The sequence below is a fragment of the Erpetoichthys calabaricus genome, chromosome 1 (genome assembly GCF_900747795.2).
Source record: "Erpetoichthys calabaricus chromosome 1, fErpCal1.3, whole genome shotgun sequence".
Taxonomy (NCBI): domain Eukaryota; kingdom Metazoa; phylum Chordata; class Cladistia; order Polypteriformes; family Polypteridae; genus Erpetoichthys; species Erpetoichthys calabaricus.
The window spans coordinates 272,232,499-272,256,600 of NC_041394.2; the positions used below are offsets into that span (position 1 = coordinate 272,232,499).

The 24,102-nt window shown below is 37.8% G+C and overlaps 1 protein-coding gene across 1 annotated transcript in view; it reads right to left on the minus strand.

The window, feature by feature from the left end:
• elapor2b (endosome-lysosome associated apoptosis and autophagy regulator family member 2b) overlaps positions 1 to 24,102 on the minus strand; it is a 95,289-nt gene that overhangs the window by 24,169 nt on the left and 47,018 nt on the right. Inside the window, exons 4-13 of the mRNA XM_028815018.2 lie at positions 23,097 to 23,244; positions 18,570 to 18,656; positions 14,405 to 14,510; positions 13,884 to 14,036; positions 13,559 to 13,647; positions 12,796 to 12,976; positions 11,802 to 11,930; positions 10,764 to 10,854; positions 6,267 to 6,369; positions 2,599 to 2,736 (exon numbers count right to left, since the gene is read on the minus strand). Of these exons, the coding sequence (XP_028670851.1) occupies positions 2,599 to 2,736; positions 6,267 to 6,369; positions 10,764 to 10,854; positions 11,802 to 11,930; positions 12,796 to 12,976; positions 13,559 to 13,647; positions 13,884 to 14,036; positions 14,405 to 14,510; positions 18,570 to 18,656; positions 23,097 to 23,244 (1,225 nt within the window). The remainder of the gene's footprint in view (positions 1 to 2,598; positions 2,737 to 6,266; positions 6,370 to 10,763; positions 10,855 to 11,801; positions 11,931 to 12,795; positions 12,977 to 13,558; positions 13,648 to 13,883; positions 14,037 to 14,404; positions 14,511 to 18,569; positions 18,657 to 23,096; positions 23,245 to 24,102) is intronic.

A 24,102-nucleotide genomic window follows, 5' to 3' on the forward strand; every position in this document is an offset into this window, starting at 1 on the left:
TGCGGCAGGCTAGTTCATTTTGCTGAAATTTCATTGAGGCAACTCAAAATCGTTCTCAGTAGTTTGTATGGCCCCCACATGCTTGTATGCATGCCTGACAATGTTGGGGCATGCTCCTAATGAGACGACGGATGGTGTCCTGAGGGATCTCCTCCCAGATCTGGACCAGGGCATCACTGAGATCTTGGACAGTCTGAGGTACAATCTGGCAGAGTCGAATGGACTGAAACATAATGTTCCAGAGGTGTTCTATTGGACTTAGGTCAGACGAGCATGGGGGCCAGTCAATGGTATCAATTCCTTCATCCTCCAGGACCTGCCTGCATACTCTTGCCACATGAGGCCGGGCATTGTCGTGCACCAGGAGTAACCCTGGACCCAATGCACCAGCATAGGGTCTGACAATGGGTCCAAGGATTTCATCCCAATACCTAATGACAATCAAGGTTGTCTATCCTGTAGAGGTTTGTGCGTCCCTCCATGGATATGCCTCCCCAGACCATCACTGACCCACCACCAAACCGTTCATGCTGAACGATGTTACAGGCAGCATAACATTCTCCACGGCTTCTCCAGACCCTTTCACATCTGTCACATGTGCTCAGGGTGAACCTGCTCTCACCTGTGAAAAGCACAAGGCTCCAGTGGTGGACCTGCCAATCGAGATCCATGGTGCCGTGTAGGGAGTACAGGGCCCACTAGAGGACATTGGGGCCTCAAGCCACCCTCATGAAGTCTGTTTCTGATTGTTTGTTCAGAGACATTCACACCAGTGGCCTGCTGGAGGTCTTTTTGTAGTGCTCATCCTGTTCCTCCTTGCCCAAAACAGCAGATACCGGTCTTGCTTATGGGTTAAGGACCTTCTATGGCCATGTCCAGCTCTCCAAGAGTAACTGCCTGCCTTCTGGAATCTCCTCCATACCCTTGAGACAAGTATTGATGTGCCATCCTGGAGAAGTTGGAGTACATGTGTAACCTCTGTAGGGTCCAGGTATCGCCTTGTGCTACCAATAGTGACACTAACCGTAGCCAAATGCAAAAGTAGTGAAAAAACAGTCAGAAAAGATGAGGAGGGAAAAATGTCAGTGGCTTCCACATGTTAAACCATTCCTGTTTTGGGAGTCGTCTCATCGTTACCCTTCTAGTACACCTGTTTTTAATTTCATTGATACCAAAGCAGCTGAAACTGATTAAAAAAACCCCTCTGCTACTTAAATGACCAGATCAATATCCCAGAAGTTTCATTGACTTGATGCTATACTCGGATTAAAAAGTGTTCTTTTAATTTTTTTGAGCAGTATACACAAAATACACTCACTCACCTCTATCTGGTGACTATAGATCTGTTCAACTGCTTGTTAATACAAATATCTAATCATCTAATCACATGGCAGAGACTCATTTTGATATACCTATTTTTAGAGATAAACAGCACAATAGAAAAACTAAATACCCCAAAATCTCAAAAATGCCTTGACAAATTTAACTGAAATTTGGTGAATTAGAGAAAAAAGAAAATTAGTCAACACATTATTTTTTTATTTATTGGAAATAATAATTAAGAGTAGGCTATTCTTAGGGACAGCATACTTTTTCTGCTGAGAATCCATGAAGGAAGGGAAGGAACTGCGCAGAGAACTGGGACTGCCACTTTATGGAAGTGAGGACTTCTACCGGAAGAGAAGGGAAAGGATGAAAGTTCCAAGAAGGTCAAAGCAGACATGTTTAGTAAGTTGCCTCCTTGGGTACACACACTACTCCCTATTCTGTCAACTTCTTCTTATTCCTTGTGATCTGGTATAAAATATATACAAATTAAAAGGGACATTGTTCCCCATGGATTGTTGATCGCACTTATGTATAATACATATACTGCAAACAAATGGATGAAAAACAATGGGCCCTTTGTGGAGAAACACATGCAATATTGCAAAGAACTAGGTTGTCCACTTGGAAGTCAGACCCCATTGTACAGCTACGCTCCTGTTTGCAAAGCAGAAACAGTGAAGGGCCATACAGCATACCTGTTCATTTCAAGTCCTGGGTACAACACAAGCCAGGAGAGACAGCATGCTTTGAATTGAAATCGTGGCTCTTTACCAACACATGACAAGAAGAGGTGAGTTTTCAAGTCAAAAAAGATACTGTATGTGAATTAGGCAACACGAGTAACATCTCTACAGATGGTTTTCAAAGCATTTATCAGTCCCATTCATAAGAAATCTCTCTTATGTACTTTCTCCAAGAAAATATTAAATTAAAATGTAAGTAACATATTAAAAAAATAATTTTTGGGTGGAGTGTTTCATTAAGACTCCCTGAAATAGACAGATCATTTACACTACATAGAAGTACATTTGGGTAATGACCTACACTGGGATCCTTAAGTGGTGATAAACCAAGTTTAAACTTTTGAAGCACTTTAAAAATTAAATACATAAAAATACAAGAACACTAGAAAATCCTCAAAAATATAAAAGGAGACTGAAAAAAAGATGCTCCCTAAAAATAAAATGGTTATGACTGATTTAATATGTTAGTGGGTAAAATGCTGCTTTTCTAAAGAAAATATATTACCATTAGTTATACATTACTTACATCCTGTGCCTGATTTGTTCGCTGAAATGCCCATGTATAAGAAACAGATGCATTTTTTGTCACAATGTGAGAATAAGACTGTTTTTCTTTAGATCCCTCCCAAGATTCCACAACATTGGTGCTCTTTCTGTTTACATCCTAAAACACAAAAAGAAGTCAGAACTGTGTTATCATCTTTCTATTTTCTTGACCCACTTCTTTACTTGTTATGGTCTATAAACTTTAGTTTAAAAAGTAGTCTATTACAATCCCATTGTAACAAAATAATTCTTCATGGTACCAAACTATTTATCTACCTACCGATCAAAATACTAGTGATTAATAATGGCTGAATCACATGCCTTTTGTTATAACCTATATACAGTATATACTGAAAATGAATCGAATGAGAGTAACAGAAAATCTCATTTACACTGCAGTTGCTTGTTTAATGTTGGGCCAATTCTTGCATTCACTCAATTAGTTGCCTTGTCTCCCTGTTTATTAGTTCGTAGAAGTAAACAGAAGTTATAGTATGCAAGTTACAGCAATTGGAAATGAATGTCAGCTGAAACGAATACTTCCACTGGAACACTGTTCATGGGCCTGGACTTAAGATAGTGATTGGGCATAGGACAATGACATAATGTAAGCATTAGCATATCTTTCTGGTCAAAACTAGAAGATCGAGAAGAGGAACCATTCTGGACTTATATAGCTGTACTGTTTGCAAGTCTAGCGACCAGAGAAGCAGTATGAAGGAAGTAATTTGTGTCGGGCTTATTTTCTGGTGAGTAAGAAAATGGCCATGATTGTTAGCAGCAATTTATATGAACAGCACAATTGTTGATGGTCAGGTCAAATAACACTTTCACCAAAGTCAAAACCCAAAAACACACCTGAGGTCCTGATTGCATAAATCTAGGATACTAATCTGCCACAACTTAAACAAAGACGCATGGAGTACCTGCCTTAACCTGGCTTGAAATCTACATTTCTGCTTCATTATACTGTACTTAACTGGGCTTTGACATAGTAAAAACAAAAAAAAAAGGTTGCCTGACCTCTCATATGTTACAAGGTTCCTATATATTGCAACAGAACTACATACAAACCAAAATTTACAGGCTGCTACTAGGACTTATACTGTATATACTCCCTATACAACAACATACATGTCCATGAATACAAAATAAGTATTACATTTCTGTAAGAATACAGAAAGAAGAATGCATGCCGATTAACAGCACTGTTCCCCAACCACTACCAGTTTGTAGAATATCTTTGCTGGTCCAAAAAACTCACTGAACTCCCAGTTCTTGTTTTTTAGCTAATGTGAACACTTTTTAGATAATATTTTGAATGAAAAATGTAATCATGTTATAACCATAATACTGTACATCTGGATGCTTAAAACTCTAAGGGGTATATCCCCATATCTCTCCCGCTACCTGGTTTAATGTTAGTAAATCTTGATTCAAGAATCTGGAGGAAGGACAACAGCTTTGATCTGATGTTAGCAAATCTTGACCGTCAAAACTCCCAGAAGGAACCCCAATCTGTGATCTATTGTAAGTAAATCTGGACGATATAATCTCCACTCTATTAAGAAATCAGACTTAAAATTGACAGCACAGACACTCATGTATTACCACTTTAGGCACTGGTTGGACAAATGATATAAATTAAATTATATTTTCCACCTCCTTGGTCTGCAAAGACTTTGTCAGTCTTCTGTCGATCCACAAGTCTAAAAATGTTGAAAACCGCTGATTTAGATAGCTCCAGTGCAAGAGGACAAGCATGGTGAAAAACAAAGAAGAAATACTGTCCACAGCATTTGTCACAGTGGCAGAATAAATTTTTAACAAGTCTAACTACAGCAAAGATATACACGTTTTAAGTACTACATAGGTCATGATGGACTTCTGTTTTAGCTGCACTGGTTGGAAATCTAATGTCAAGTGAAGCCAAGAGAAAGTAGTAATGTGTTTCAGCATTAGCTTCAAATGCAAAGCAAAACACCATAACTTGAGATCATAAAGATCTTTAAGAGGCTGGTCCTGGACTATACGAGTCCGCTTGTATGAGACCACCTCAACCCATTGCAATTTGAGTATCGGATAAAGATCGGAGTGCAGGATGCAATTATTCCTTTGTCCCACAAAGCTCATTCTCACATCTACAAAGCTGGCAGCAGTGTGAGGATTAGGTTTTTTGATTTCTCCAGTGCCTTCAATACCATACACCCATTTCAGTTAAGGGGTATGCTCAGAGATATGTAGATGGGTGAGCTTATAATGTCCCGGATAATGGACTATATGTTAAGCAGAGTGCAGTTTGTGAGATTCAAAGACTTTGTTTCTGATATAGATGTCAGCAACACTGTAGCATCACAAGTAACAGTCCTGTCTTCTTTCATCTTCACTGTCTACACCCATCCATCCATCCATCCATTTTCCAACCCGCTGAATCCGAACACAGGGTCACGGGGGTCTGCTGGAGCCAATCCCAGCCAACACAGGGCACAAGGCACTGTCTACACCTCAGACAATAAATGTAACATCAGGTCATGTCACTTGCAGAAACTCTTAGATGACTCCACACTTATGGGATGTATTAATAAGGAAGATGAGACATAGTATAGGTGTCAAATGGAAAACTTTGTTACTTGGTGCAGAACAAAATTGTTGGCAACTTAGCATCAGCAAAACCAAGAAACTGGTAATTGACTTTTACTGCACCAAAACTGTATGCACAGTCACTATTCAGGGAGTGGTTGTAGAAGTGATAGACTTCAACAATCTCTTAGGGGTCAATATCAATGATAGGTTAAATTGATCTCGTAACATAGTAAAGCTATATAACAAAGGGCAGAGCATGTTCCTTTTTCCTAGAAGACTATGTTCCTTTAATGTGTGTAATGACATTCTTCACATCTTCTACAACTCTGTGATGGGCAGTGCGATTTTCTATGCTGTAACATGCAGGGCTGGTAACATCACTTCAACAGAGGCAGGCACAGTCATAGGACATACTCTGAACCCCCAGGAGGTAATAATGAACTACAGAATGAAGACAAAATTTATTGCCATTATGAACAATTCTGAACATACAAATTATTTCAGCCAACATATTATTCAGCAGAAGTGTGTCAAGAAATGCTACTGGGGCTCCTTTATACTAACAGCTATATGCCTGCATAATGCCTCACTCTGACTGTGACTGCCAAGTCAGCAGTTTCTCTTTTTTAATTTTCATCCTTTTTAGTCATTCTAGAGTGTGTATATATATATATATATATGTACAGTTTATATATGTAGACTATATATGCAGTCACTGAGAACACTGTCAAAGGAGCTGAACAGGAGCAGGAAAAGCTGGCAGATCACCAAACAATGGTGATCTATTTAATAGAGTGGGTGATGACAATAAGAAAAAGAATGGGTGACATGTGGAAGTAAGAAAGAAAATAAAAAAAACAAACAAACAATGGAGGTCACTATTGAAATGTATGAAGAAACATTCTATAGTCATCGCATATACTTTTTCCATTCTGGTGTGCTTCTGTTTTACATCTGTGCATATGTGTATCATATGTGTATACATTTATATATAAGTAAATTACTAAAGTAGAATAATAATGTATAGTTTAAAGCACTTCCATAGAACTGTTCATATATACTTACCATCATAAAGTAAAGTTCACAGTCAGTGGAACATATAGTTTCAAAAACAAATGTGACTCTTCCAATTTCATTCCCTGTAGCCCCCGTTTGTGATGTAGGAGGTCTAAAACACAAGATAATGGCTATACAATTAAAAAATAACGGCTTATAAGCTTAAATTGTACATTTTCTGCACATACTTTATTGCATCCAAAAGTCAGAAAGACAGACAATCAGTTTTATTTCAAATGCCTTAACATGCAAGTCTCATATCTCACGGTAATAAAAATCTTTATACAGTAAGTGCTTGTTTCTCAAATGCAAACAGCCTTGCCCTGGCTGGGGTGCTTTTGTCTTTCAGATGGTTCTAATGTAGCATATCCACTGCTCTCCATAAAAGCAGCTCAGAAAAATTCAGTTTTGAATTTTAAGAAATCTGAGAAGATTGAATCAGAGTCAAGTTTTGATTGAAGACTTCAAAACTGTTTTTGCAATTACAAAAATAAAGTTTGCTCCAAAAGATCTGTTTATTAATTTCTTATTTGCAACTCAGATATCAGGACAGGACAATATATTCTAGCCATAACAGCAAGTCCTGCCATTTGTGAAAACAAAGCTGTAATACTGGATGAGTACACAGCACTCACAACTATAAGTGCAAATGAAAGATGAGAAAATGAATATGTATACTACATTTAACTTGATGTTGCAAGGTTTTACGTTATACACTGCTTGGAAATATAGGCAAGATATACATTTGTGAGATGTAAAGTTTCATCCAAGGATGTAAGGATGGTATATAAATGCTGTATAATACTTGCAAAAACATAATATAGAGATATATTGTTTATATATTCACAATTGACTATGTACCATAAGGATATGAATGGAACATGAGGTTATGCTGGCAATAGAAATATTTCAGTGACTCCATATGTGTTACCAACTCACAACATGGTTGTGCAGTATACTGGTATTGAAAAAGTACTGAAATTCCCAATGCTTAAAATGGTATAGGATCAGCATTTCATTAATTTCCGTATCAGAAGTAAATGGTAATTTTCAAGCAGCTTGTAGTAAAGTTATTTATTAGTGCAATAACAACTCCTGTAACCCTCTACATGCTTTTCAACAAAACATATGTATTGCATCTAGCTGGATTCAACATGGGGTAAGAACCACCCCCTCCATCATGCTACTGTGGTGCCCGGCCGGGACGCCTAGGAGGAGTGGAGGAGGGCTTGTGCCTCCTCCAGGACACGAGGGGGCGTCCTCCCTGGTAGCTTTGGGTACCACGGGTACGGAGCTTGGAAGCTCAGCCCTGTAGGGGCCCGTGGTCACCGCCAGGGGGCGCCCCAATGCCTTGGGAGTGTTGGCCCTCAGTACTTCCGCCACACCGGGAAGTGCTGGGGGGAAGAAACTTGAGAGCACCCGGTGGACTTCCGGCAACACCTTGGGAGCTTCCGCCACACAGGGGTGTGGCTACGGAGGCCCTAATGATGCACCTGGAGCCCATCCAGGGCACATAAAAGGGGCCGCCTCCCTCCAGTCGAGGCGAGAGTCGGGAGGAACAAGACAAAGCATATTGGAGAGGAGTGGAGGCGGACCAGGAAGAGAAAGGCATTGTGTTGTGGCCAGGACTTTGAAGGGGTGATTGGTGCTTTGGCACTGGATTGTGCACTATAACTGTAAATATTAATGTATAATAAACGCGTGTTGGGTGACATGAACGTGTCTGCCTGTCTGTGTCCGAGCCAATCTCCACAATGGCGCCCGAACAGGGACCCTCTGTCTGTTCCAAGACGGGGACCCCAAAATAAATATTTTGTGGATGGCTCGGCGCAGCAGGTGCGCCCACACACGCGCCGCAGGAGCGGCGCATGCACAACCCCGCGGGAGCGATTCATCTCACGGCCCGCCACCGGTCCTTTAAATGGCCATGTTCTCCTGGTGCGGGGAGAAATCCAGGGACGTTGCCGGAGTGCAGCGGGCTCCAGCAGGCACACTCTCGCCGACGACGGCCGGTTCGGCAGCGCGGTGAGGACGGCGAGACAGGAAGGCGAGTCCCAGGAGGTGAGTACCCTGCCCAATGGCGATAGGCCCCGTGGGGGCAAGTTTACCTTTTGTGCTGCAGGCAGGGACTACCTGGGACTGCGTCAGACGCAACGGGATGCCGTGCCTCAGTCTGTCGACGGCGCCGAGGCGGCAGTAGGCGATGCCACGAGAGAGGAGTCGCTGCAGCTCGATAAGCAGCAGCAGCCGCTGCTGGGATCCAGGAAGGCACGTCGCCGCATCAGGAGACAAGGAAACAGAGCCAAAATGGCCGCGGACCGGAAGCCGCTCCCAGAGACTGGTCCGGGATTGGGCGGTGTGTCTGACGTGTCCGCCAATGATTGGATAGAGGCGGGCACACAGAATGTCAATCTGACCCGACGGGGCCGGTGGGAAGGCCCCTCAGAGAGCAGCCGGCGGATATGCCTGACAGAAAGGTAAGGCAACTGCCGACTGACTCTCTGTGCTTGCCAGCGGCTCTGTGCGAGCTGGAGGAATGCCTTCAGCCCGCAGAGTCGCTTTTACAGGTGATGTGCGTCCTCCGTAGAGGATTGAAGGAGCTGGAGGTGAAAGCGGCCGCGTCCGTGATGACGCTGCGACAGTGGGCGGATCGGCGCGGCGCTGGAGGCTTCAGCCGGAGGGACGCGGCGGAGACGGTAAGTGGAACCGCCCCCGTACAAAGAAAGGGAGATCCTGCTGATGGGGACTGTGAATACAGTGATCAGGACCATGTCGGTAGGTCTCCGACAGCGGATGCCGCAGTGCAGGCTGCTCGCTTGGTGAGGGGAGTAACAGCAAGAGAGCAGGGCGGACAGGGGCTGACAAGTGCCCTGGGTCCTAGTGCCGACGCCCCGAGCCCGCGGCAGTCTCCCGTCGCTCTGCATGGACGCAGACGGGAGCGAGGCTGCACATTTGTCATGCGCAGACTCAAACCGTCAAGGCGTCCAAGAGGGAAAGGAGGGATCGAGGGCAGTGTGCCGATTCCTCCAACAGGAAAGGATGTGCTGCTGGGTGCGCACGTCCAGTTAAGGGCCACTCCCCTGAGCCAGTGGAAGGGAGAGAAAAGCAGGCGGTCCCGTCAGCCAGAGGGACACGCAACCCGCGGAAAAGGTTCCGAACAGGCAAGTTCCGGGGTCCTTGTAAAAGGGGGGAGCGCTGCCAGTGCGTGGCACAGAGGGACGCCCGGGAAGGGTGTCCAGGCAGCGGCTCTGCCCCTGTGTTTCTGTGTGTTGCAGGATTGGGCCCGGGACAAGCAGTAGGACCTGCTTCATGGGAAGCTGACCCTCATCAGATGGACCGTCTGGCCGGACGACATTTCGCTGGCGATGGGGCAGCCTTTCAAGCAGCGGAGGCTGCGAAGGAACAAGCGGCACTAAACAGTGGGGCGAGGAGATCTCGGAAGGGGTGCCGAAGAAGAGAGTTCCAGGGTGCCGGATTGGACCCTGGACAAAGAGTAGGACCCACTTCGGGGTCGAGCCGCCCTAATGGGGTGTGTCGCTTGGACCAACGGGTCTTCGCTGGCGATGGGGCAATGTGGTGCCCGGCGGGCATCCATGCCCGGCCGGGACGCCTAGGAGGAGTGGAGGAGGGCTTGTGCCTCCTCCAGGACACGAGGGGGCGTCCTCCCTGGTGGCTTTGGGTACCACGGGTACGGAGCTTGGAAGCTCAGCCCTGTTGGGGCCCGTGGTCACCGCCAGGGGGCGCCCCAATGCCTTGGGAGTGTTGGCCCTCAGTACTTCCGCCACACCGGGAAGTGCTGGGGGGAAGAAACTTGAGAGCACCCGGTGGACTTCCGGCAACACCTTGGGAGCTTCCGCCACACAGGGGTGTGGCTACGGAGGCCCTAATGATGCACCTGGAGCCCATCCGGGGCACATAAAAGGGGCCGCCTCCCTCCAGTCGAGGCGAGAGTCGGGAGGAACAAGACAAAGCATATTGGAGAGGAGTGGAGGCGGACCAGGAAGAGAAAGGCATTGTGTTGTGGCCAGGACTTTGAAGGGGTGATTGGTGCTTTGGCACTGGATTGTGCACTATAACTGTAAATATTAATGTATAATAAACGCGTGTTGGGTGACATGAACGTGTCTGCCTGTCTGTGTCCGAGCCAATCTCCACACTACAAACATATATATATGTAAATATATAAATTAGTGACTCTAGACCACCTTGAGGTGGGTGATGGTGGATGGGGTGGGAATTTATGTGTTATTTGTTTAAGTACTGAGGTCTGAAAGTCAAAATCTGAGTCCCAATGTAAACACTAATACATACAGTAATTATCTCCAAACATGAAAAAAATATAAAAAAGCAAAAAAATAAAATAATAAACACACAAATGCATTATTACATCTTCTATCAAAGGAAGACAAATACATATTGATAAAAAATATCCAAAATTTTATTGCTTATACTGCAGATGCTTCAGTCTACAAAATATAAATAAATAAGTAAATAAATAAATCTTACCTAAATCCTGGAACATGGAGATTTAAGATAAGGTAATCATTGTCTGATCCCCCAGATCCACTATGAATAAAATCTCCAGCTACTTCCCACCCTGTAACAAACAGAAGGAAAAAAAAACACTTTTAAAATTTGCATTTTAAGCCTATTTACAAACAACCAATTCAATAATTTGAATGGAGAATTGGCAACAATGGGCAACAATTAGGAGTTATATAAACCAGGGGTCACCAACTCCGGTCCTGGAGGACCACCGTGGCTGCAGGTATTCATTCTAACCCTTTTCTTAATGAGTGACCTGTTTTTGCTGCTAATTCACTTCTTTTGAACTAATTTTAATTGACTTGTTCTTGAAGACTCGGACCCCTTAATTGTTTCTTTTTCCGTAATTAGCAGCCAAACAATAATGAGATACAACTGGTGTCCATCATGCAATATCTGAAAATAAAGAAAGATGAAGGTCTCAGGAATGTCGATCTGCTCAGGTCTCCAAAACATTTTAACAGGGCTCTTAGAAAGAGAAAATCAACAATTTCAGAAATGTCTGCTAATGCACCACGAGAGCAGCAACAAGCCACAGAATTAAAGAACTGGTTTAATTAACGACAAGAATCAGCACCTCATTAAGCAGCTGGATGGAGTGAAATTGGTTGGAGTTGGAGGCCCTGACATAGTTGGTCTCCCGTTGGCTTCCTCAGTTTACATTTCATTTTTGTTTGGATGCCATTTAAGGAAAGAAATTAAGCAATTCAGAGGAATGATGAAAAAATTAAGGGGAACAAATCTTAAAAAAAGCAATTCAATTAAAATGAATACACAAGAAGTTAATTAGCAGCACAAACAGAGCACTTATTAAAAAAAAAAGGGTTAGAATGAAACCTGCAGTCATGGTGGTCCTCCAGGACTGGACTTGGCGACCCCTGATATAAACTATAGCAGTAGTATAGTAGTATAGTACTTGAAACATTTCAGTCACAGTGTAAAGTAGTTGTTTAAGCACAATAACACTAACATACAGAAAATGTAAAAAAGGATATTTACCATTCATGCCATCACATTTTGAGTTGGCAACATTGAAGCAGGAAGTTTTCATATTTCTAGGCAAAACATTCCACCATTTATATTCATATCCCAAAAGTGGTTCTGTTCCAGCAGGACATTTCTGACAGTCTTGAAAGAAAAAAATATTTAAGCACAAATAATTAGGAAATCACAATCATGTATTATTACACATTACAAGTATGTATTTTAGATATTTTTATTACTTTATTTCTGTAAAGTGCATGTTGAACTGTAATTGACAACATTCAATGACACAGATTTCTCCCTGTGGGAATAAGGAGTGCCTGTTTTTTAAAAGAGAATTCAGTCTGGTAAATTTCATGCACTTTCAACATAGTCTTTTTGAAAATCATAATTACAAAATTCAACAGTGCATTAGGAAAACTAAAGACTCCCCTTTAGAGATCACTTCATCATACCACTCTGACTTGTTAAGTTTAAATTGTAGACTATTAACTGCCATACTACTGTGCCCTCCAATCACCACTACACCAAATTCCAACAGCATTTTGAATGTCGGCTCCGATAAAAAAAAATAGGAGGCAGTGAATTTTATTTCACTTCAGTTATTAATTCAAAATCAATTACTTTACTGAAATTTGAATTTTTTTTTTTAATAATCTTTATATGGATTACATATAAACTGTTAAAGAGAAAGAACTAATATACTGTTTAATTATATATATATATATATATAATTTTTTTTTTTAATAAAGTAAGAGGCATTGTCCTTTTAGGGCAAGGACTTATGTTTTCAAAACTGTTGCAGGACCCTTGTCTAAATTGCCAGATTTACTGCATCATGAATGCATGGACAGACTTAACAATTTTTAGTGATTTAAATCAAAATATTGCCCAGCTGAAAACAAATTCAGCATTCATATTGACAAAATGTTTGTTTGACAATTGACAGAGTTATATAATTCTGAATGTTGAGTGAATAAATTAATTTGAATAGTGGAAAAACCAATACCTGTTAATCCGTTTGAAAAAGTACCAGGAGGGCACGGAAAACAGTTTGCTGTGTCATTGCTGAAGAAACCAGGATTACAGGGAGGACAGGGTAATTTCTCCCCAGAAGGAGGCAGCGTTGCTGCGTTTTCTGCTTCATGTAAGCAGATTTTAGGTTCTATCCATTTGTACATAATCTGAGTCTAAAATGAATAGTACACAAAATGAATAAATATAATAAAATTTTGATAAATAAAACCACATTCATATTCCTTTCTAAATATGCATTCCAATTAGTCAACAATGACCTGGAGACTAAAATGCCAAGAAAGGATGGCTGAAATAAAATCCATTTAAAACATTGACACAGTCTTAGTTCTTTTTTCTGAAATTATTCAATAACACATCACCATCTAACAAACTGGCATATCCTGTAATGGCTTCATTCTGCCTTTTTCAATGTGTTAGTTGTGCACCCTGAAAAATACATGGGTGGTGTAAGCATAGAATAGTACCTAAGGAATAACCAAAAACTACTTTTATTGAGGTCTACAGAGAGTATACAGCAATAAGTCAAAAAATGAGTACACAATATGCTGTTTAGAATCTCTAACAATACAAAAGAATTCTTTTTTTGCTAATGACACTCACACAAAACACTAAACATAAAACACAAAAGAAATGTACACTGCAGTATGTACTGAGAGAATTATGTAAAGTAAAATCTGCAATAAGCAAATTGTTTAAATAATTAATAACAGCTGAGTAGTGTATTTAACACTCACTTTTCCTTCTTGATCACAAGGTGTGTGAATCTGAAAATAGTCGCTTACTGAACATACTGGTCTTTTTTTGCATCCAGCTGATCCTTCCTCTAAAGGGGACAAAGCAAAAAAAAAATGGTCTCATAAAAGATGTGGGAAAAATTAATGAACAGTCCCAAAAAACAGAAATTCTTAAGAACTTTATTGCATTAAAATAATTGATTCTGATGATAACATCCTATTTTAATTTAATCTGATTGATAAAATAAATCTTTTTCAAAAGAGGTAAAAACTTAAATTTACTCAATAATAGGCCTCTCTGGCTTTAATTAAATATTATACAAACCTGAATATTCATCAGCTACATTACATTTTGTACATGAGCTTGCACCTTTTCCTGAAAATGTGTTCATAGGACACAAATTACAAGATGTAGAACCAGGTTTTTCACTGTAGGTTCCAGGTTTACATGGAAAGCACTCTGATGTGTAAGCAACTCCTAAAAATATTAACACAATAAAATAATGTAAACATTAAAACAAATCAGTTTACTAGGGTATTTTTTTTTTTTTTTTAAATAGTTTGATTCACCCAAAAACAGGATCAGCCTCTGGGCTTACTATGACTCATTCCTAATCTGAACCTGAACAATGGCCATAGTGCTTACAGAAAAAAAACCATAAAATTGTATTATTAATGTATTTAGTTGTTCACTTTTTATATTGGTAAACACCTCCCATTGCATTTGAGATATCATTCTTATGAGCTAATTCTTACAACTCCTGCAAAGAAGTAATATCTAAAATGTAAATAACCTTGTGTAACAATTTTGAAACAGAAGTAAATAAAAATTTAAAAATCTCCTACCTTGAATTTCTATATTCTTAAGGAGAACTGGCTTTACTATTTTCGTTCCAAGCAGTATTCCAGTAGTCCTCCAGTACAAAATATTAGTACCTGACTTCAAATTCACCTGCATTAAGATAGTTTTATTATATAATTGATGTAAAAATGTGCTTATGCAGACAGTATATCTGGTCTAAACAAAATTTTAAAATATATCAAACAATATGAGTGTTTATTTTGTACTACCACAACAGTTTGTAGTTCATTCATGAAACACAGAAGGACACTATAGAATTTGTGGTTTATGCTCACTTGTACAGACATACCAATAAAATGAAATTTTGATACCTTAAATATACAATGAATCTCTATCTATATAGACTTAAATCTCTGATATTATAGTGGCAACAGGAGGGCATTTTAAGCAACTTACTTAACCTGGTAGCTCAAACAATTTGGATAATTCTTCAAAGCAAGGAAGTAGAAGATCATCAAAATTCTGCAAGGGTAAAAAACCCTCAGAATTATACAGAAGGTTTTGTTAAAGTACCGTTACAAGGAACTCAAGCACCGAACATGCACTTCACTGGAATCACAGTATGTGATTGCACCTTGTAGAAGTCTCAAAGGGTGCGTGGTTCTAAAAGCATGGCTCTTGCTACATTATAATAGCTATTGCTTGATTCCATTATTTTTCAGCAATGTCATTCTGCTGGAATAGATAGATAGATAGATAGATAGATAGATAGATAGATAGATAGATAGATAGATAGATAGATAGATAGATAGATAGATAGATAGATAGATAGATAGATAGATAGATAGATAGATAGATAGATAGATAGATAGATAGATAGATAGATAGATAGATAGATAGATAGATAGATAGATAGATAGATAGATAGATAGATAGATAGATAGATAGATAGATAGATAGATAGATAGATAGATAGATAGATAGATAGATAGATAGATAGATAGATAGATAGATAGATAGATAGATAGATAGATAGATAGATAGATAGATAGATAGATAGATAGATAGATAGATAGATAGATAGATAGATAGATAGATAGATAGATAGATAGATAGATAGATAGATAGATAGATAGATAGATAGATAGATAGATAGATAGATAGATAGATAGATAGATAGATAGATAGATAGATAGATAGATAGATAGATAGATAGATAGATAGATAGATAGATAGATAGATAGATAGATACTTTATTAATCCCAATGGGAAATTCACATTCTTCAGCAGCAGCATACTGATACAATAAATAATATTAAAGAATGATAATAATGCAGGTGAAAAACAGACAATAACTATGTATAATGTTAAATGTTAACGTTTACCCCCCCGGATGGAATTAATCAGTCACATAGTTTGGGGGAGGAACGATCTCCTCAATCTGTCAGTGGAGCAGGACAGTGACAGCAGTCTGTCGCTGAAGCTGCTCTTCTGTCTGGAGATGATACTATTAAGTGGATGCAGTGGATTCTCCATAATTGATAGGAGCCTGCTGAGCGCCCTTCGCTCTGCCACAGATGTTAAACTGTCCAGCTCCATGCCAACAATAGAGCTTGCCTTCCTCACCAGTTTGTCCAGACGTGAGGCGTCTTTCCTCTTAATGCTGCCTCCCCAGCACACCACTGCGTAGAAGAGGGTGCTCGCCACAACTGTTTGATAGAACATCTGAAGCATCTTATTGCAGATGTTGAAGGACGCCAGCCTTCTAAGGTAGTATAACCGGCTCTGTCCTTTCTTGCACAGCGCATCAGTATTGGCAGTCCAGTCTAATTTATCATCCAAGTGCACTCCCAGATATTTATAGGTCTGCACCATCTGCACACAGTCACCTTTGATGATCACTGGGTCTATGAGGGGTCTGGGCCTCCTAAAATCCACCACCAGCTCTTTGGCTTTGCTGGTGTTCAGGTGTAGGTGGTTTGAGTCGCACCATTTAACAAAGTCATTGATTAGGTCCCTATACTCCTCCTCCAGCCCATTCCTGATGCAGCCTACGATAGCAGTGTCATCAGCGAACTTTTGCACATGGCAGGACTCCGAGTTGTATTGGAAGTCCGATGTATATAGGCTGAACAGGACCGGAGAAAGTACAGTCCCCTGTGGCGCTCCTGTGTTGCTGACCACAATGTCAGATGTGCAGTTCTTGATTATATCAAGTATGCTAAAGTCATTTTCATTTTATTTGTTCTATTTTGGTTATTTCATGTCTTTGCTATAGTTTGAATATAAATCTCATACTCATACTCTCAAATCATGAGCAACTTTCCTATTTTGATGGAGGGGAGAATTAAAAAAATAATGTTCTGGACCAAAATTTTTAAATGCCTATCAAAAAACTTTGGTGCTACAATCACTAATAATCCATTAACAGCTGTGTTTGGTGTACTCCAAGATGTGCTTAAACTGGAGAAGGAAAAATAAATTGTAATTGCCTTTACTTTACTATTGGAACATAGACTTATCTTGCTCAACTGGAAGAATCCTAGCCCATCTCTTTTAAACCAGTGAGTAACAGATGTTATATACTATTTGAAATTAGAAAAAAATAAAATTCTCACAAAGAAGATCTGTTCAAAACTTTTTAAAAATCTGGCAGGATCTAATCAATAACATTTTAGAATAATCATTTATATTGGGGAAAAGCATTCTCTTCCCTCTTTTATACTCTTAAAAGTTTTACTCTGGCTGTTGGCCTTCCTTGGGTGGGGGTTGATTTTGACTTGTTTGTATGGAATGTTATGTGCTTTTAATAAATTTTAAAAAAAGCAAATTGTAGCTTACTACGGTACATAAAAACATTTTTATGTTAATTTTAAGTTTTATAAATCCCACTTTTAGGATTAATTGTTAATCAAGATCAAGATCATTGTTCCGGGTACTGGTCACAAACAGTTCTTGAAAATGGAAACCCGTTATGCCATTGGGTAAAATGTCCACAGGAAGAGGATGTACAGTAAATCTGGATGGGCTATAAACCATATTAAAACCTTTGACAGTTTTTGAATCTAACATAAGAAAATTCATTTACACATTTAAAAAAAAAGGTCACACCACAGTGCTTCAAGGTAGATGTGGACATTCTAGAATATTAGGCAATGAGGAACAACACATCCAATCGTCTAACAATCTATAAAGCTTTACTTGTGTCCATGTTCATATCGTCATAATGCAAAACAATTTCCATAGCACTTGTTTTCATGGAGCACTGCCAAGTGAAATTTTGCTCTCATAAAGAACATTTATGCTCAAATTAAGTTGGTAAAGGGCTGTGTGATGATCCTGGGATATAAATAGAAAAACAGGAGGCAAGGTGATTTTTTTTTTCCAACCACAGCAAAAAAAATACCATAATAAAGGATGCAAAGGTTTAAGGCTGCTTTTCTACCCTCATTTGTTAGCACAGAGGAGATTATAAATTCAGTTATAACACAATATTCTAGAGCTAAAAGTTAAATTCTCATCCATAAATCTGCCCACCATCACAATAATGACCATAAAGATTTTAGTAAATATAGCACAGACTTGAAAAGAGAAAGATGTTGTGTGTTTTGCAATGGGCAGTTTTAATACTAGATGCGCTGCAAAGTCCAGATGTTCATGAAAGACGGCCCACAAATGTAAAGTTGCTGAATAAGTTTTGCAAGAATTAAACGGATAATTGCACTCTAAGGAGATGAGAGGGACTGAACAGCCACTACAGGAAACATATAGTTTGACTGATGAATTGTACAGTTTATTAAATTAAGCTAAATGAAATGACAGTTCAATTAATTTATTTTTTAATTAATTAATTTATTATTAAGTTTATGTTAAATATTTTTTACTTAAGTAATGAAACGGGATAATGTTTGTAATCATATCAAGAATCAGAAAATTGTATTATTCTGGTCACGTGTTTAAAGAAGTTAAACATTTCAAACTGAACAAAGAACTAAGAAAAGATCAAAGAACTAAATGCAAAGGTAGGGCAGAAAAATACCTACCCCAGCTACTTAATTTGTAATATTAGTCAAGCTCAATGATAGTGCTGAAGAGCAAGAATTTAAACTGAAGAGCTCCCTAAATATCTTAAACAATGCCGTATTTATTTGTAGATGACTGACAAACTAAATCATAGGTTTAGTACACAAGGTACAAATATAAACTTACAGTGTGAGTTCCCCATTCACCATTATCAGTTAGTTTCACAAATTTTTGATCAGATGTGTCCATTTCCTGGCATTGATCATTCTGAATCTGTGGCAAATAAAAAATTATAAATTATCAATCAGCAATTAAAATCAGCTGTTTTGCTCAAATAATATGCTTTCCTTGGGTTTCTATTGGTCCTTGCCTGTCCAATAAGTGACAACTTTGATGCAGTCAAAGGAAAACAGAAACAAAAGGAAATCATATGCTACTTTGATATAAGCTTACTTTTTGTCACATGCTTTACATAGTTGAAAGAGTATAAAAGACAACTAAGAAAATAGAAAGTAACAAAACAAATGGATTTAAACCAAAGCATTTTTGAGATCTACTGAGTAAGTGAAAGATAAAAATAAAAAAAATAAAAATACTAATAAAAACAAAATATTCATTCAAATTTGACTTTGGGAAAATAAGTATTTTTCAAAATGTTTCAGCAATTATTTGTTTCCCAGCCATTTCCATGAGTTAAACCACAATCTGTGGTTTGGAACGCTGTTCCTATTGAACATGCTACTAGCATACAAGTTATTAATAAAGTCAACAACATGAATAAACATTTATCATTTTGTACCAAAGAGGATGTTACATTATCTGAAATTCATATCCATGTAGGCTCTCATTATGGGAACTATGCTTTAACTGGCTTACAAGTATACAAATAGACAAAGATGCTCAAAAATGGTTAGACATAAGAATACATATACTGGGAAGTAAATCATTTAAGACGTCTTTTAGAAAATTAAATTGCAAAAACACCTTGAAAAATCCTCTAGAACAGGTGAAACTTTCTTCCAAGATTTAATTATTTTCAGATTGTAACCAAAATATTATTTCAAAGAGAAACATATTTTAAAAAATATTTGTTAAGCAGTGATTAAACAGTGATTCTACTATAAGACTGGCTCACTTTACCAAGTGTGAGTCTTTTCAGACACAGGCATGTCATTATCTTTTTACTAGCATCCAACAATGCCAAGATTACTGCAATATTTACTTTGAAGGCTTAAAATTGCAAATTGTTTATTCTGAGGCACTAATTTATATTCTTGTGTATTGTGTAAAATCCACTGTGTTGGTATACTGTATAAAAAGGTGCTATATGACTGGAAGACAATTACAACAAGGGAACCTGCATACCAATGATGCATTTTTAAATTGTGTGTCCTAAAAAAGGCACAATATGACTATGCTACCACCTTAGGGTTTGGGGGGTTGCATTCTGATATAAATTCTTGAGTTAATGTGTACTAACAAAACAAATATTATGTAAAATTAAGTTTTATTAGGAAAGCAAACAGGCAGCTTGAAATACTGCAAAAAAGAGGAAAGGTATTAGTAATTAGCAATGCGAGCAAGAAAATTCAATTAAAAAGCAAAGCATTGAAACAGCACTTTTGTGAAGTTTACATGTACTAAAAAGCCAATATCCTCCCAAAAGTAATTAAGACTACTAAGTAGGTACATGTTGATTTGGAAATTGTAGAGGGAGGAGTACTGCTTAGATTAAATCGACTGAAATCTAGCAAAATCATGGCCAGATAATATTTATCATCAAATGCTTAAGTAGTCAGTGAGCACATAAAAAACTTTGACACATTTTTCTCATAAATATCTGCCCAATGGGGAAAGACTGGAGGCTAGCAAATATCACATTGTATAAAACGGATGACGAGGATGATCCAAATAACAATAACCCAGTAAGCTTAAAGTGCTTCACAGACATCAAACAGCACATGTAAGAAAAGTAGTATTAGCATATACTCAGCCTGGGTTAAGATGGAGAAGATTGTCTTTCACCAATACGCTGGTATTCGAAGATGAAGCAAAAAAAGCATATGACCACAAAAGGTGCATATGATATTTATCTGCATTTTTAGAAGATTTTGGATAATGTACCATATGTGAGGTTATTCATTAAGCTAAAAGAAGGGGGAATTCAAGGCACAGTGTGTAGACAAGTACAAAATTGGCTTAAACACCTGAAAAAGACTTAAGGTGAGAGGAGCTTTTTCAGAATTAGGTAATGTTAAAACTCAGGATCAGTGCTGGTGCCGCTTATCTTTTAATATACATAAACAATCTAGATAAGAATATAAACAACAAGCTGGTGTTGTTTGCAGGTGATACCAAACTAGGCAGATGGGCATATAATGTATAATCAGTTAAACTGCTGAAGAGGGCCTTGGGCAGCATACAATACTGGGCAGATTTGTACCACATGAAATTTAATGTAAGTGAATGTAATACAATGCATAAAGAAAGTAGACATGTTACATTTGAATACACAAGTGTAGGTTTGAAACTTTAAAATATATCATATTAAAAACACCATAGAAGGAATTAGCAATCATAGTGGATTCATCTTTATCTACATCAAGACATCGTACAGAAGCAATTAAAAAGGCTACCAGAATGTTAGGTTGTATAGCATGATTTTGTAGAAACAAGTCAAGAAAGGATATGCTAAAGTTACATAACACAAAAAGGCAGGCCCCACCTGGGGTACTATGTACAGTTTTGGTCAACATATTACAAAAAGGATGTAGCCTTACCATAGAGGACAGTGAGGTATGTGCTATGAGGAGAAATTGATGGGGATTAACCTTTTCAGCATATGTATGCTGAGAAACAGGGTGACATGGTTATAGTGCTTAAAATCATGAATGGAATTAGTACAGTGGATCCCAGGGTGTTACTTTAAAATAAATCTTTCAACAAGAACACGGTTGAAAATATATTATGGGCAAATGTCACACAAATGTTTGAAAGTTTTTCTTCACACAAAGAACCCTAGGTATATGTAATAAACTACAGTTAAGTGTGATAAGACAGAAAGATTTGACACTTTTAGATCCAAACTTCGTGTTATTTTGGATAATCTATTTGAAAAAGAGCTTGTTGGGCTGAATGACCTTTTCTCCTCACTACTGTTCTAATATTTCCTGCAGGAACTTAAAGGCTAAAGCCTTAAACTCAGGAACATTGGGGAATCTCAGTACTTCTGGTATGAGCAGATAGAGTTAGTTGCTTGTATAAAATACAATAGAAGATGAAAGGTACCTTGTAAAAGACTTATTTTCCCAATATACTGAGTGCTGAACATGTTAAATTTTTAAACTATAACTAAATATTTTAGACATGTTCTACTGAATGCAATGTTGTTCAGATTAACACATAAATGAGTAACTGGCATAAATGCATCTATTTTGCCAGCTCTAAATCTCTACTTTGCTGCACTTAAATGTATGGAATCACACCACAGGGTTTTTGTACAGTACGTGGCAACAGAAACCCAAGAATATTTGTTTCTTTCTATTAGAAATCTAGCACTTGGCAAAAAACAGGTTTTTCAACTTTTTATATATTATTTATGTATCCTACAGGTGAATTTACCGGGCTGGCTAGCTATGACAGCAGAAGGTTAAGAAGTAGCTTTCCCTAGCTTTTATAACACTGCACATATAAAATTGATACACATTAAGCACACCAACAAATTGTAAAAAGAGCTCTTTGGAACACACTTATTGCTTCAAAAACCAGTGGCAGTCTAGAAATGTAATAATATGATCTAAAATACTATGAACATACAACCTTATAGGACATGCACATATAATGAATCCAAAATGAATTTGGTACTGGCAATAAAAGCAACATGAAATCTTTGGAACCAAATTAAGAATGAAAGTAGGGAGTCCACATGAATATAGTAAAAAAAAAAAAAAAAATGCAAACTTCAGAGAAAGTCAGGGATATAGTTTCATTATTTGTTTCAAATAACTCTGTAGCTTGCTGGCCCAAACCATTCCGTGGCTCATACACACCATAATTTCAACTATTCTTATATTGCACCAAGAAACTTTATTCATTCTATTCCTATTTTACATCACTTAAAAATTAAGTGATACATTACGTTTTCCATTGGACAACTATGCATATATTTCTCTGAAGTGAAGTGAAAGCAAAAAAATAAAAAATAACTTGAGTATACACCCAAAAATTCAACAACATACACAACTTTTTTACAAAAAAAGCACTACTTTTTATTTTTTGACTGATTTGAGTTCTTTATTTAATTTATTTCTTAGGTTTTGAATATTCAAGGAGAGACCCTCATAACATTAAAATTAAAAAATATATAGCTTTAAATTTTAGATATCAAACATATCACTACCTACATGCGTTTGCTTTGATTGCTGAGATACAGACTACTGAAACATTCATACATATTAAATCAATTAAAATTTCTGACTTATTTTGTATGCATTTTGTAAGTAAGTATTTTGCAATTTTTAATAAATATGATAAACTTTAAAAAAGTATTCTATTTGTAGCACAGAATACAATGGACGTTTTAGTTATCATACAGTGAACAATTTGAAAACCTTAACAAAGGAAATCTATTTTTTAGATTTTTCTACACCTCATCGGTTTTGATTAAAAATGTATATTAGATATTATACAGTAAAAAATTAAAAGAGAACTTACAAAAAATTCAAAAAAGATGTTATTGTCCACATATTGATACTCAAAAGTGACCGAACCTTGCTTTTTAAGATGCACAGCATAGATCAAGGAAACAGTGCAATCATCTCTATTGGATTCCAAGTAGTTCCCCTGGGGAACCCATGTAGAACTGTAAAGAACAAAAAAAATGAATAAATGCATATTATCTCATTTAAATATTGTTTTACATCAACATATATGCTCACCCAGCCCACTGTCACTCTCCCAAAGCAGTCTTAAGGTTAAGTAAAATGTAAAAAAATACTTTAAATGTTCATTTTTGACACATGAGGCATCTATACCCATACTTACCCCTCATCCAATTACAAAACAAAACTGTAATTGACCAGAGAAAAAAATCCTTTGAATATCAAAATAAAAACTACTTTACTGAGTTTTTTTATTCTAAAAAATACAGTAACAAGTTAATTTCTGTCAATTTATAAGAATTTCTAATAGCTCTATTCCATCTGTTGTTTGACTAATTGCCATTTGTTTGTTTGGTAAGGCTGTGCTCTGCATCCTAGGAACAGGGACTAAAAGGGTTTTTGGCTTTTGATTCCTTATGTACTATGCTATCACTGTCATTATTGTATCAGTTATTCTCTACTGTTTTTAAGTTCTGTGTATTATTTATTTGTATGCACTACTATCTTATATAAATCATAATATTTGTTACTACCGTATACTGAACAGGTTGCCTCATAGCCAAAACTTCATTTTAATGAAAAATGGTTACTAATTTTCGGTTAAAAAAAAATTAATCGATTAAAAGGTAAGGTTGATTGAACAAATAGATACTGTATATATACTGTTCAAAAAATTAAAGGAACACTTTTTAATCAGAGTATAGCATTTTAAGTCAATGAAACTTCTGGGATATTGATCTGGTCAGTTAAGTGGTGTTAATGAAATTAGCAACAGGTGCACTAGAGGGGCAACAATGAGACAACCCCCAAAAAAGGAATGACATTTTTCCTTCCTCATC